This window comes from Ursus americanus, chromosome 4, assembly GCF_024610735.1.
Source record: "Ursus americanus isolate L20-20 chromosome 4, mUrsAme1.1.p, whole genome shotgun sequence".
NCBI classification, from domain to species: domain Eukaryota; kingdom Metazoa; phylum Chordata; class Mammalia; order Carnivora; family Ursidae; genus Ursus; species Ursus americanus.
This window is the reverse complement of record NC_142130.1, coordinates 6,608,903-6,623,177: the sequence shown is the minus strand read 5'-3', so window position 1 is coordinate 6,623,177 and position 14,275 is coordinate 6,608,903. Positions and strand designations below refer to the sequence as shown.

At 39.0% G+C, this 14,275-nt stretch overlaps 1 protein-coding gene across 1 annotated transcript in view; it reads left to right on the top strand.

Annotated features, from left to right (window-relative positions):
* Positions 1-14,275, top strand: part of ZBBX (zinc finger B-box domain containing) — a 91,403-nt gene that overhangs the window by 36,934 nt on the left and 40,194 nt on the right. Inside the window, exon 9 of the mRNA XM_087861371.1 lies at positions 2,870-2,990. Coding sequence (XP_087717497.1) covers positions 2,870-2,990 — 121 coding nt within the window. The remainder of the gene's footprint in view (positions 1-2,869; positions 2,991-14,275) is intronic.

Genomic DNA, 14,275 nt, shown 5'->3' with positions numbered 1-14,275 from the left:
AAGAGAGCATGAAAGGGGGGAGGTGGAAGAGAGGGAGGGAGAAAGAGACTCCCTGCTGAGCAAGGAGCTTATTCCGGACTTAATCCCAGGACCCTGAGATCATTACCTGAGCTGAGGGCAGACGCTTAACCCACTGAGCCACCCAGGCACCTCTCTTTCCTCCTCTCTAAGAGATTGTCACTAACCTAGATTCTGTATTTTTTCATTTTAAAAAAAATTTCCTTGTAGTTTACTATACGTGTGTATCTCTAAACAATAAATTGTTAAATTTGCATGTATTTGAACATTCGGTAAGTGGAAAGCTATTGTAGGTATTCTTTTGCAACCTACTTCACTCACTATTATTTACTGAGATTTACCCATGAAGATGTGGATAGTTGTATTTTATTCATTTTTACTGCCTAAGTCGTCTGCTATATGAAAATACCACTATTTACCTGTTTAAATGTTGATGGGTTTTGGGATTGGTTCCCATTTTGCCATTACAAACAATGCTGGTATGAATATTTGTCTGTAGGTCTCTTGGTACACATGTGCAGACATTTCTAGGATGTCTTTTCCTGGGAGTGGAATAGCTGGGTCATAGGCTGTGTATGTCTTTGACTATACTAGGTAAAACTGAATTATTTACCAAAGTATTTGTATCAGTTTATACTGCCAGCTGCAGTAGATAAGAGGTTTGATCGCCTCCCATTATCATCAACACTTTGTCAGATTTTTAAATTTTTGCTGCTCTGATAAAGATGAAATGGCATATTTATTTTGTGTAACTCATTACAAATGATATTGAGTATCTTTTTATATGCTTCTTGGCCATTTAGCTTAGTAACATGCTTTGAATTTTCAAGTTTTCTAGTTATTTCTGATATTGATTTCATTTTTTGTCTTTTCAAAGATTTTATTTTTTATTTGACAGAGAGATAGCATGAGCAGGGGGAGGGGCAAAAGGAGAGGGAGAGGGAGAAACAGACTCCCCACTGAGGAGGGACCCTGATACACACAACTCAATCCCAGGACCCTGGAATCATGACCTGAGCTGAAGGCAGACGCTTAACCAACTGAGCCACTCAGGCACCCCTCTAATTTAGTTTCTAATTTAGTTTCATTTTAAGTGAACTCCAAAGGCTCATTTCCTTTAGTGTGAAAGGCAAGTACTTACAATGGCGTGGAGGGTTCAAGGTAATCTGAAGTCCGTTATCTCTGTGATCTCACCTCCCACTTATTCTCCTTCTGGCTTGTTCTGTTTCAGCTACACTGGCTGCCTGGCTGTTCTTCCAACACCTCTTGAAACACATCAAAAGCTATGTTCACCTTAAGACTTTGGCACTGTCTATTGAGAAAAACACCCACCATCCAATCAGTATGAATACTGGGGTATCTCACACAAATTCTCACAAAAGGTAGCCAGAGACCCGTGAAAACAAGGGAGCAAACCAAAACCTTAGTTATGTAGCTTCTGTGGCACTTTTCAAGGGGACATGTTTCATAGATCCATGTGTCCTAGATATGTTTTCTATAAGTAATTCTAAACAAGGGCTGTCCTGTTAAATGCATTAAACAGATAAGAGTCTGCTTCCATAAATATCATTAATCTATTTGCCAGAAGGTCCAGTTATTAACATATTCACAAACAAATTAACCTAGGTCACCTGCCATCTTTATTTCCTGGGGATGTACCATTGGTAATGGGAGAAGAGTGAATCACAGGTCAGCTGCTTTACTTCCTTCCTCCTCCTCACCTGATAGATCTGGGGGTTATCTCTCAAGCAGAGTGGCTCTTCTTTATGACTAGACAGAGAAAAAAGTGAATCCTCATTTTTAGCTTCAGCTTTCCTATCAAGAGATACTTTGTTTTGCACTGGAAAGGAGGACCCATAGTAGAGGGATCTCCTTTTGCTCACATCCTTAACTCCCATTCTTTCAGTTTAGTGTATTCTGGAGGTGTTGCTCAGTACTTCCTCCAATTGCTTTCTTCAACACAGTTCCACTTTTTGGGAAGAATAGGGGTAGTGTGACTTAAATTATTTTGGTTTCTTTCTATTTAGTTTCTGCATTTGGCTGTTCTGGAAGCTATTCATTAACAGCCATGTTGTATGAAGTTGGAACTAATCTCTAATTTCAGTCTTTGAAAATAATTTTTCTCCTCTTTACTACTTCCCTTTCTTCTCCTTCAGCAATTTTTCTCCTCCTATGATGATCAGTTTGGAGAGAGGGATAGTATCCAGGAAGGTGGAGAGACTGGTAATCCTGGATTTACACTGCTTTCTTTCCCAGAAATCTCCATCAGTTTTAAATATCTCTGAATAGTGGTTTTAATTTAGTAGTACTTCAGAAACATCTTAAGCATCTGGAAGTGAATTGCCATGTAGATATAAATTCATGAGGACAGTTGTCTCCTCCAGGTGCCATTCTGAGTTATTTATTTTCTGTTTCCCATAATATGTAAATATTATTGTCAGTGGCTATAATACATACCTTTATGTGTGTGTGCATTGATAGAATATATAATGAACCTGTTTGTATTTATCATTGAAAAGAATTGGTTGCTTTTTAAAAATTTTTTTATTTTAATGTTTTTTTTTATTATATTATGTTAGTCACCATACAGTACATCCCTGAGAATTGGTTGCTTTTAAAAACCTTATGAATCATAAGATTCTTTCATTTCAAGGGATTATTGAAGAAAACTGTCTATACAGTCATTTAATAAATCACTAGTATTTAACACATTTGCATTAATTAAACCTAGAACTGTTGATTGCATAGATAAATATCAAAGCATATTTGTTTCAAAAATGGTAAGTTTTGTATATTGAGAGATGTAATTTATAGATTACCTTAATTTTGCACATTATATTTATTTTTATAGACTCATTGGAAGAATGTGAAGTACAAACTAATCTGAAAATTTGGAGAGAACCACTCAACATTGAATTTAAAGAAGACAGTCTATCCTATATGGAAAAATTATGGCTTAAAAAACACAGAAGGTATTTTCTGAAGTCTTGCATTATTAATAAGAAATATAAAAGCTATTTATGTTCCTGGCTTGTGTGACATGCTTTTCTGTAGCAATTTTATATGTGTGCTTCACATTTGCATAAATAATTTTAAAGCAATATTAAATCCCTGTGAAGCTTCTACTGTTTAATAAGAATTTAAATTTTATTTATGTATGTGATGCACCATTAATTTAGAGTTTGCTAGGAGAAATGCAAATGTGCATCTGAGGAAATGCACAAATATGGTATAGAATTTAAGAATAATAGCAAAAACAATGTGATAATGAAAGATTACTTTGAAAAGATATTGCTCTCATTTTTTTACATTAGCATAAACTTTTGAGGCTCTACTTTCAGAATCTACTTTTAAGTTAATTAGACCTTTAATATTATAGTTTTATTAATAGTATTTAATTATTTTATTCAAAGACTATATCATTAGAGGTGCCATTTCATAAATTGTTTAAAAGTTAAACTATTAAATATCAGACCAGAATTACGACTAGGTACATGTTAGAGTCATTTACAATTTTATGATCAAATAAGATCTGTATTGGGAGGTACCTTTAAAGGCTCACTTTGCCCTATGGCAGTACTGCTCACATTTTATTGTGCCTGTGAATCACCGGTAGACTGGCAAAATACAGATTCTTCTTCACTAGGTCTGGGTGGGACCTGACACTCTGCAATTCTGAATTTCTAACAGCTCCCAGCTGATACTAGTGTGGGTAATTCTGGTCTCTGAGCTGCATTTTGGGGAGCAATGTGTTGGAGGACCTGTCTAGAATGTACCTGAGGAGTGGTCATCAAGCCCTTGCTTCACCTTCAATCATATAAAACTATCCCCTGAGATGGCCCATTCCATCTTTGGAAATTTCTGCCTGCTGACCTCTTAGTGAGCTGTAATTTGTTTCTGACTGGTTTCTAAACATGGTCTCAACTCTACCAATTAAGCCAATACAGAGCAAATCGAATTCTTCCTCTCCATGGCATTCCTTTAGATTTTTGAAGTCAGCCCTTATACCTTCCTTGAAACTTTTGTTTGACAGGTTACTATCTACTTCTATGCACATTTAACTGTTTTTCATGTGGCAAGGTTTAAATTTTTTTTAAATTTTGAAATAAGGCATACTGAGGAGTTGTAAAACAGTATTAAGATTTCCCACATATCATTCATTCAGCTTTCCATAATGGCAACATCTTACATAACCATAGTGCATGTATCAAAGCCAAGAAATTAACATTGGTACAATATTATTAATTAAACTACAGACTTTATTCGGATTTCATCAGTTTTTCCACTGTTGTCTATTCCACTTCAGGATCCAATCCAGATCTCACATTGCCTTTTTTTTTTTTTTAATCATAACTTCTCATCCATTACACTTCCTCAGTCTTTCCTTGTTTTTCTCAGACCCTGACATTTTTCAAGAGTACTTGCCAGGTGTTTCATAGAATATACTCAATTTGGATCTGATTTTTTTTTCATAATTAGATTGAGGTTGTGCATTTTGAGGAAGGATAACACAGAGAGGATGCGCCCTTCTCAGTGTGTGGCATCACAGGATCATACTGTCAGTATATCTCATTACCAGTATGTTAACCTTTAAGCCCGTGGTTAAAGTGGTGCTCACCGAGTTTCTCCACTGCACACTCACTCTTTTCCTTTGTAAATAATGTCTTGGGCTATTACACAGAGTACCATAGACCAGGTAGCTTATGTACACAAACATTCATGTTTCAGTTTTTAAGGATGGGAAATCCAAGTAAAGGGTGCCAGCAGATTAGGTATCTGGAGAGAGCCAGCTTCTTGGTTCACAGATGGCCTTCCCACTGCGTCCTCATGTGGCAGAGTGGGCAAGGGAACTCTCTCAGGTCTCTTTTGTAAGGGCACTAATCCCATTCATGAGGGCTCTATCCTTATGACTCCATCACCTCCCAAAGGCCCACCTCCTAATACTATCACTTTGGAGTTAGGATTGCAACATACGAACCACTCCAAACAGAGCTTTCTGCCCTGGCCCCTGCAAGGTTCGTCAGTCTCACAGGCAAAATATATTCATTCTATCCTAAAAGCCCCGAAAGTTTCACTTCTTCTAGCATAAACTCACGTTTAAAGTCCAGAGTCTCATCTAAATATCACCTAAATCAGATATGGATAAGATTCAATGTATGATTCATTCTGAGGCAAATTGCTTTCTATGAACCTATGAAATCAAACACATTATGTGTTTCTAAAATATAATGGTGGGACAGGCATGGGATAATATTTCCATTCCAAAAGAGAGAAATAGGAAAAAAGAAAGGAGTAGCAGGTTCTAAGCAAGTCTGAAACCCCACAGGGCAAATTCTACTAAACCTTGTCTTAAAATTATCCTCTTCATTGATGCTCTGCACTCCAAGGCCCACTGGGATGGAGATCCCACCTTCCAGACACACTAGAGTAGGGGTTCTGCCTTCCAGACACACTAAGGCAGTGTCCCTATGGCTATGCTGGGCAGGGGCTGGCTCCCAAGACTTTGGGTGGCTCTACCCCTATGGCTTTGTGTGGTCCCATTCATATGATGGCTCTATGTGGGGTTGCATCCTGTGATTCCCTTGGGCTGAAATCATGTGGCTTTTCTAGCTTGGGATTACCAGGGCTTCCTTGCCCCCATAGTTTCACCAGGCATTGCCCCAATAGGTGCTCTTGTGGCCTGGAGCTTTCTGTGCCTGAAGTGGGAGGGATAGCCCTGATGATTTTTTAATTGCCTTTGGAGGTCATTTTTTCCATTGTCTCTGATAAAAGTCATGACTTCTATTTGGACGACTCTGATTAATCTCCCTGTCAGGTGACCCTTTGGCCATTTACTTCTTCTTCTCTCCTGAATAGACCCTCTCATTCTTTTTCAATATGTATATTCTGAGAATATTCCAAATATTTCAGTTTTGCTTATATTTTGATTAATAATTCTGTCTTTAAGTCATTTCTCCCTTCTTGCATTTTACTATGAGCAGTCAAGAGAAACCAAGCCTCTCCTCCAATACTTTGCTTAGAAATTGCCTCAGCCATAGAAATAATTTCGCTTGTAAGTTCTACTTTACATAAAATACCAGGACATAGACACAATTCAGCCAAGTTCTTTACCACTTTATTAATGAAAATTGCCTTTCCTCCAGTATCCAATAATATGTTTCTTATTTCCATTTGATACCTAAGCAGAATGGCATTTACCATCCATCCATATTTCTACTGACACTCTGTTCAGGATTACTTAGGTATTCTGTAAGAAGACTGAGGCTTTTCCTCTGTTCTCCTCTTTTTGGGTCCTCACCAGAATTGTCTTTAAGGGTTCTTTCATAGCAGTATATATTTTTTTCTAGTACCAACTTTAAACCTCTTTCAGCCTCTACCCATCAGTGAGTTCCAAGGCTGCTTCCACATTTTTAGCAGCACCCCACTTCTGGTACCAATTTTTGGCTTTGTCCATTTGGGATGTTGTAACAGAATAACATAAATTGGGTGCCTTGAAAACAACAGAGAGTTATTTCTCAGAGTTCTGGAGGTTGGAAGTCCAAGATCAAGATATTGGCATACTCAGAGCCTAGTGATGGCCTGCTTCCTAGTTCATAGAAGGCCATCTTTTTGCTGTGTCCTCACATCACTCTTTTGGCTCTCTTCTATAAGGGCATCAGTCCCACATGAGGTCTATACCTTCATGACCTAATCACCTCCCAGAGACCCCACCTCTTAATGCCATCATGTTGGGTGTTAGGATCTCAACATAGGAATTTGGGGAGGGGGTACATTCATATCATAGTAAGTAATAAAGGTTTTAGGGGAGATACCTTGAGGTGATACAAAAATCCTGTTTTTCCTTCAACTTTCCTCTACTAATTTTCATATATCAGTGGCTTTTGCCAGAAGCAGAATAGCTAGGGATTTTCTGTTTCCTCCATTTCTACTATACTTATTAATTAGAATCCTTCAAGGAAGACTATCCCTTCCCCTCTTTCATTTATTTACTCAGTTATTAATTTGTGTAGACGCATGGATATGTGTTTTGTTTTTTGGATTGATATCCCATACTATTGTTACTTATTTTGTGACTCAAATGGCTCCTGGCTTGAGAGCTGATTCAGGTTGACTCCTCTCTGCTTTCAACATAGTCTCATCCTTTTTTGTTTATTGGTTGGTTTGCTTGTAACATCCTTCATTTTTCTGGCACCCAAGATGCATTTTTGTGCCCTAGGCCAGAAATAAATTTTCCAAATAATCTTGATTATTTGAATTATTTGGAAAATGGTATTCAAAAACCAAGATCTGGATTATAGGTATGTTCATGGCTACAAAGGTACCACAGAGCCTAGGTTTTCCCAGAGATCATCTAGGAAATATATGTATGTATACTTACCCACTATAAACATACAGCCAAATATATTTCTGTATCTATCTACCTGAATATCTGTTAAAGTAAACATGAGTGTACTCATACCTCTGACTCTAAACCAGCATCACGTTCTCCCTTTGCTTATTTTTAGTTTCTTTCACCTACAGTGAGAACCTTGGCTTTCATTATCTATGATATATTTATTCATTTATCATCCCGTGTGTATATGTGTATATATACACTACTCTCTCTGTATATACACTACAGTGCATTGTTTGTGTGCGGTGCTTTTTATCTTTAGCCTACACTATACAGTCAGAATCTTTTTTCTCCAAAGTTACTGAGGCCGTGGCCCTCATTTCTTCCCCATCTTCTTTAGAGTAGTTCTGCCATTTACTGGGTTATGTCCATATCCCAAGTACTTTTTAAAATTTGAATAGCATGAACTTGTATACAGTTCTGTGGGTTTTTACAAATGCCTGGAGTCAAGTGTTCTCCATAGTACCAAACACCACATTTTCATTGCCCCCAAATTCCCTTTTGCTTCCCCTTTGTACTCAGCCCTTCTTCCTCAACACATGACAACCATCAATCTGTTTCTATCCATACATATTTGCCTTTTTCTGAATGTCATATAAATGAGACCACACCATATGTAGTCTTTTGTGTCCTTTCCTTAGCAAAATGCATTTAAGAGTCATCTGTGTTCTTCAGTGAATCAAAATCCATTCTTTTTTTATTGTGGGGGAGATTTCATCATCCTGATGTACAGTTTATCCATTAATCTATTGAAGAACATCCTGCTGATTTCTAGTTTTTGGCAATTATGACTAAACGGGTTAGAAAGATTTGCAGATAGGTTTTTGCTTGAATATAAGTTTTTAATTCCCCGGGTAAATACCTGGGACTGAGATGGCTAGATCATATAGTAAGTGGATGTTTATCTTTATGAGAAACTCTCTGACCATTTCTGCAAAGCAGCTGCACAGTTTGTGTCCTTTCCCTCAATGTATGACTTCTGGTTGCTCTCTAACTTCAACAGAGCCTGGTATTTTCAGGGTTTTTTGTTTGTTTGGTGGTGGTCATTTTTTTTTTTTGAATGACAAGTAATTCATTAGTGATTTTAGTATATAGTATACTTTTTAGTATATAGTATAGTATACTTTTAAACATTCAACTTGTAACACTCCAAACCTTCTGCTTTATATCTACTCTTTTTAAAAAAATTTTTAAATTATATTATGTTAGTCACCATACAGTACATCCCTGGTTTCTGATGTAAAGTTCGATGATTCATTAGTTGCGTATAACACCCAGTGCACCATGCAATATGTGCCCTCCTTACTACGCATAACCAGCCTATCCCATTCCCCCATCCCCCTCCCCTCTGAAGCCCTCAGTATGTTTCTCAGAGTCCATAGTCTCTCATGCTTCATTCCCCCTTCTAATTACCCCCTTTCTTTATCCCCTTCTTCCCCTACCAATCTTCCTAGTTCTTATGTTCCATAGATGAGAGAAATCATATGATAATTGTCTTTCTCTGCTTGACTTATTTCACTTAGCATTATCTCTTCCAGTGCCATCCATGTTGCAGCAAATGTTGAGAACTCCCTTCTCTTCACTATGCCTGTATCTTTGGGGTAAATACCCAGTAGTGCAATGGCTGGGTCATAGGGTAGCTCAATTTTTAACTTTTTAAGGGACCTCCACTCTGTTTTCCAGGGTTGCTGTACCAACTTGCATTCCCACCAACAATGTAGGAGGGATCCCCTTTCTCCACATCCTCTCCAGCAATTGTTGTTTCTTGCCTTGTCAATTTTTGCCATTCTAACTGGTGTAAGGTGGTATTTCAGTGTGGTTTTGATTTGAATTTCCCTGGTGGATAATGATTTTGACATTTTTTCATGTGCCTATTAGCCATTTGTATGTCATCATTGGAAAAGTGTCTGTTCATATCTTCTGCCCATTTTTTGATTTGTTTATTTGTTTCTCGTGTATTGAGTTTGAGAAGTTCTTTATAGATCTTGGATACCAGTCTTTTATCTGTAGCATCATTTGCAAATATATTCTCCCATTCTGTGGACTGCCTCTTAGGTTTTTTTGATTGTTTCCTTGGCTGTGCAGAAACTTTTAATCTTGATGAAGTCCCACAAGTTCATTTTATCTTTTGTTTCTCTTGCCTTTGGGGATGTATCATGAAAAAGGTTGCTGTGGCCGATGTCGTAGAGGTTCTTGCCTATGTTGTCCTCCAGGAATTTGATGGATTCCTGTCTCACATTGAGGTCTTTCATCCATTTGGAGTTTATCTTTGTCTATGGTGTGAGAGAGTGGTCAGGTTTCATTCTTTTGTATGTAGCTGTCCAATTTTCCCAGCACCATTTATTGAAGAGACTGTCTTTTTTCCACCGGCTGTTTTTTCCTACTTTATCAAAGATGAGTTGCCCAAAGAGCCGAGGGTCCATTTCTGGGTTCTCTAATCTGTTCCATTGGTCTATGTGTCTGTTTTTGTGCCAGTACCATGCTTTCTTTGTGATCACAGCTTTGTAGTACAGCTCGAAATCCGGCATTGTGATACCCCCAGTTTTGTTTTTCCTTTTCAACACTTCCTTGGTGATTCAGGGCCTTTTCTGGTTCCATACAAATTTAAGGGCTATTTGTGCCAGTTCTTTGAAAAATGTCCTCGGTATTTTGATCGGGATAGCGTTGAAGATATACATTGCACTGGGTAGCATGGACATTTTAACTATGTTAATTCTTCCGATCCATGAGCATGGAATATTCTTCCATCTTTTGTGTCTTCCTCAATGTCTTTCAAGATTGATTTATAGTTTCTAGAATATAGGTCCTTTACATCTCTGGTTAAGTTAATTCCAAGGTAACGTATAATTTTTGGTGCTATTTTAAATGGGATGGAGTCCCTAATTTCTCTTTCTTCAGTCTCATTGTTCGTGTGTAGAAATGCAACTGATTTCTGAGCATTGATTTTGTATCCCGCCACATTACTGAATTGCTCTATAACTTCTAATAGTTTGGGAGTGGCTTCTTTTGGGTTTTCCATATAGAGTATCATGTCATCTGCGAAGAGAGACATTTTTTTTTTAATAATGATTTTTTATTATATTATGTTAGTCACCATACAGTACATTTTGACTTCTTCTTTGCCGATTTGGATACCTTTGATCCCTTTTTGTCGTCTGATTGCTGTTGCAAGGACTTCTAGTGCTATGTTGAATAATAGTGGCGAGAGTGGGCATCCTTGTCGTGTTCCTGATCTTAAGGGAAAGGCTTCCAGCTTTTCCCCATTGAGAATAATAATTGCTGTAGGCTTTTCATAGATGGCTTTTATGGTCTTGAGAAATGAACCCTCTCTTCCTACACTCTGAAGGGTTTTAATCAGCATCAATTGAGAGAATCATATGGTTTCTAAATTTTTGTTTCTGAATAAAATCTAAGACACTGATAGATTTGCGAATGTTGTACCACCCCTGCATCCCAGGGCTGAATCCCACTTGGTCATGATGGATAATCCTTTTAATGTACAGTTGGATTTTATTTGCCAGGATCTTCTTGAGGATTTTGGCATCCATATTCATTAGGGAAATCGGTGTGTAATTCTCCTTTTTGTTGGGGTCTTTGCCTGGTTTGGGGATCAAGGTAATACTGGCCTCATAGAATGAGTTTGGTAGCTTTCCTTCTGTCTCTATGTTTTCAAAAGCTTTAGGAGAATAGGTATTATTTCTTCTTTGAATGTTTGGTAGAATTCCCCAAAAACCGTCCGGGCCTGGAGTTTTGTTATTTGGAAGGTTGTTTATCACTGACTCAATCTCTTCATAATTAATTGGCCTCTTAAAAATCAATTTCTTCCTGTTTCAGTCTTGTTAGTTTATGGGTTTCCAGGAAGGCCTCCATCTCTTCCAGATTGCTTAATTTATTGGCATATAGCTGTTGATAAAAGTTTCTAATAATCCTTCCAATTTCATTGGTGTTGGTTGTGACCTCTACCTTTTCATTCATAATTTCATTAATTTGGGTCCTTTCTCTATTCTTTTGGATAAGTCTTGCCAGTGGTCTGTCAATTTTATTGATTCTCTCCAAGAACAAGCTTCTAGTCCTGTTGATCTGCTCTACTGTACTTCTGGTTTCTACCTGATTGATTTCAGCTCTAATTTTGGTCAACTGCTTCCTCGTGCGTGGATTAGGCCTGTCCCTCTGTTGCTGTTCCAGCTTCTTGAGGTGAGAATATAAAAACTGCATTTTAGAATTTTCTATTCTTTTGAGTGAGGCTTGAATGGCTATGTATTTCCCCCTTAGGACTGCCTTTGCAGTATCCCATAGGTTTTGGACTGTTGTGTTTTCATTCTCGTTGGTCTCCATAAATTGTTTAAATCGATTTTTGATTTCCTGGTTTATTGAATCATTCCTGAGCAGGATGGTTCTTAGTCTCCAAATGTTTGAGTTTCTTCCAAATTTTTCCTTGTGGTTGAGTTCCAATTTCAAAGCGTTGTGGTCTGAGAATATGCAGGAATAATTTCAGTCTTTTGGTATCGGTTGAGACCTTTTTTGTGTCCCAGAACATAGTCTATTCTTGAGAATGTTCCATGGGCATTAGAATAGAATGAGTATTCTTTGGTTTTGGGGTGTAGTGTTCTATACATATCTATGAGGTCCAACTGGTCGAGTATGGCATTCAAAGCTCTTGTTTCTTTGTCGATTTTTTGCATAGGTATTCTGTCTATTTCTGATAGTGGAGTGTTGAGGTCCTCTACTATTAACATATTTTTATCTATATGTCTCTTTATTGTGGTTAAGAGTTGGCTTGTGTATCTTGCTGCTCTCCTTTCGGGGGCATATATATTTACAATTGTCATATCCACTTGTTGGAGACATCCTTTAAGAATAATATAGTGACCTTCGGTGTCTCTACCTATAGTCTTTAGTTTAAAATCCAATCTGTCTGATATGAGAATTGCTACCCCAGCTTTCTTGTGAGGTCCATTGGCGTGAAAGATGGTATTCCATGCCTTTACTTTCAGTCTGAATGCATCTTTAGGTTCAAAATGAGTCCCTTGTAGACAGCACATGGATGGGTCATGTCTTTTTATCCAATCTGCAACCCTGTGTCATTATGGGAGCATTTAAGCCATTTACATTGAGACTGAATATTGAGAGATATGATTTTAAAGATGCCATGTTGCCTGTAAAGTCTTTGTTTTTATAGATTGTGACTTTCTGTTCTGTATCACTCTTGGGGCCTTTTCACCTTTATAGAACCCCCTTGACATCTCCTGTAGGGCTGGTTTCGTGGTTATGAAATTGGTCAATGACTGGCGATTCTGTAAGTTCTTTATTTCTCCATCAATTCTGAATGACAGCCTTGCTGGATAAAGGATCCTTGGCTGCATGTTTTTCTCTGAAAGAGCTTTAAAAATGCCCCCCCCCGCCCAATCCTTTCTCTCATTCCAGGTCTGTGTAGACAGGTCTGACGTAATTCTGATGCCTTTGCCTTGGTACATGAGAAATTTCTTTGTCCTGCCCGCTTTCAATAATGTATCCTTGGATCTAATATTTGCAATTTCACTATGACGTGATGTGGTGTAGGTTTGTCGTGGTTGAGCTTGGGAGAGGTCCTCTCTGCCTCTTGGATACGAATGTTTGTTTCCCTTGCTAGATTAGGGTTGTTTTCAGCTACAATTTGTTCAAATATCTCTTCTAGACCTCTGTTATTCTCCACCCCCTTGGGGATGCCGATGATTCTGACATTGGAACGTTTCATTGAGTCAGTAATCTCCCGTAACCTACATTCTTGGGATTGGATTTTTTTGAGCCAAGTTTCTATTTTAGCTTTCTCTTGTACTAACCCATCCTCCAATTCGCCAATACGTTCTTCTGCCTCAGTCACCGTGCCTGTCAGATCCTCTAGTTTTGACTGCATTTGGCTCACAGAATTTTTAATTTCTGCCAGATTCGCTCTCATTTCCACCCTTAGAGATTCTATATTCTCATTAACGTTTTAGTTAATACTTTTTCAAGTCTACACATCATCTTGTCCATTGTTACTCTGAATTCCATTTCTGATAATTTGGTTATATCCGTAACCATTAGTTCTGTGACAGAGGCCACAGACTCATTGTCTTTTCTTTGCTGTGGGGGATTTCTCCTTCTCATCATTATGATGAGGAGAGGTTGCGGGGTTGTCCAGAGCCCAAATTATTGACCGGGACCCAGGCCGTGAGCCCTTGTTTTATAGGGATCTTAGGGATGTGGGCTTCTTGATTTTTCAGTCTGCCTTCTCTGGGAGGGGCCTGCTGCACCGATACTCAGGCAACCCTGTTTGGGTAGCGTCTCTGTGTCCCCTGCGAGGGGGGATGGTGGTGGGCATACTGTGAGCCGGTCTTTCCAGGCTTTTGTTCTCTGGCGGCTTTCGCTGGTGGTTTGCTGTGCCTCTTCTGAGAGTCAGAGCAGCAGTGGCTGAATCTCAGCCTCTGTCTCAGAACAGAGGGATCGTGGACCATTCTCCACTGATATTCTGGCCACTTTACCTCTGTTTCTATTGGTGCTGCTCAGCCCTGCAGTGTCCCGGGATTTGCGCCCCACACCGGGCGTCCCAGCCCTCACTTCCTCTGTCCTTTGTGTTTCTAACACCGCCAGCTGCTAGATGCCAGCTGCTAGCTGCCAGCCACCCCTGCACACTCCCGGAGCTCCAGGTCTCAGTCTGGTTCCAGTGAGCACACTGGAGCTCCATTTCAGTCTGGTGGCATGTGTCCCCTGGCTCATGGTCTCAGTCCGCTCTCTCGCGGGTGCTGGTCCGTGAGACCGCTCACTCCTCTGTGCAGGTGGCTACCGCTTCCCGGCGCCCGAACGCGGTGGCTCCCTCCCCCTTCCATTTATCTTCCAATATCTTGC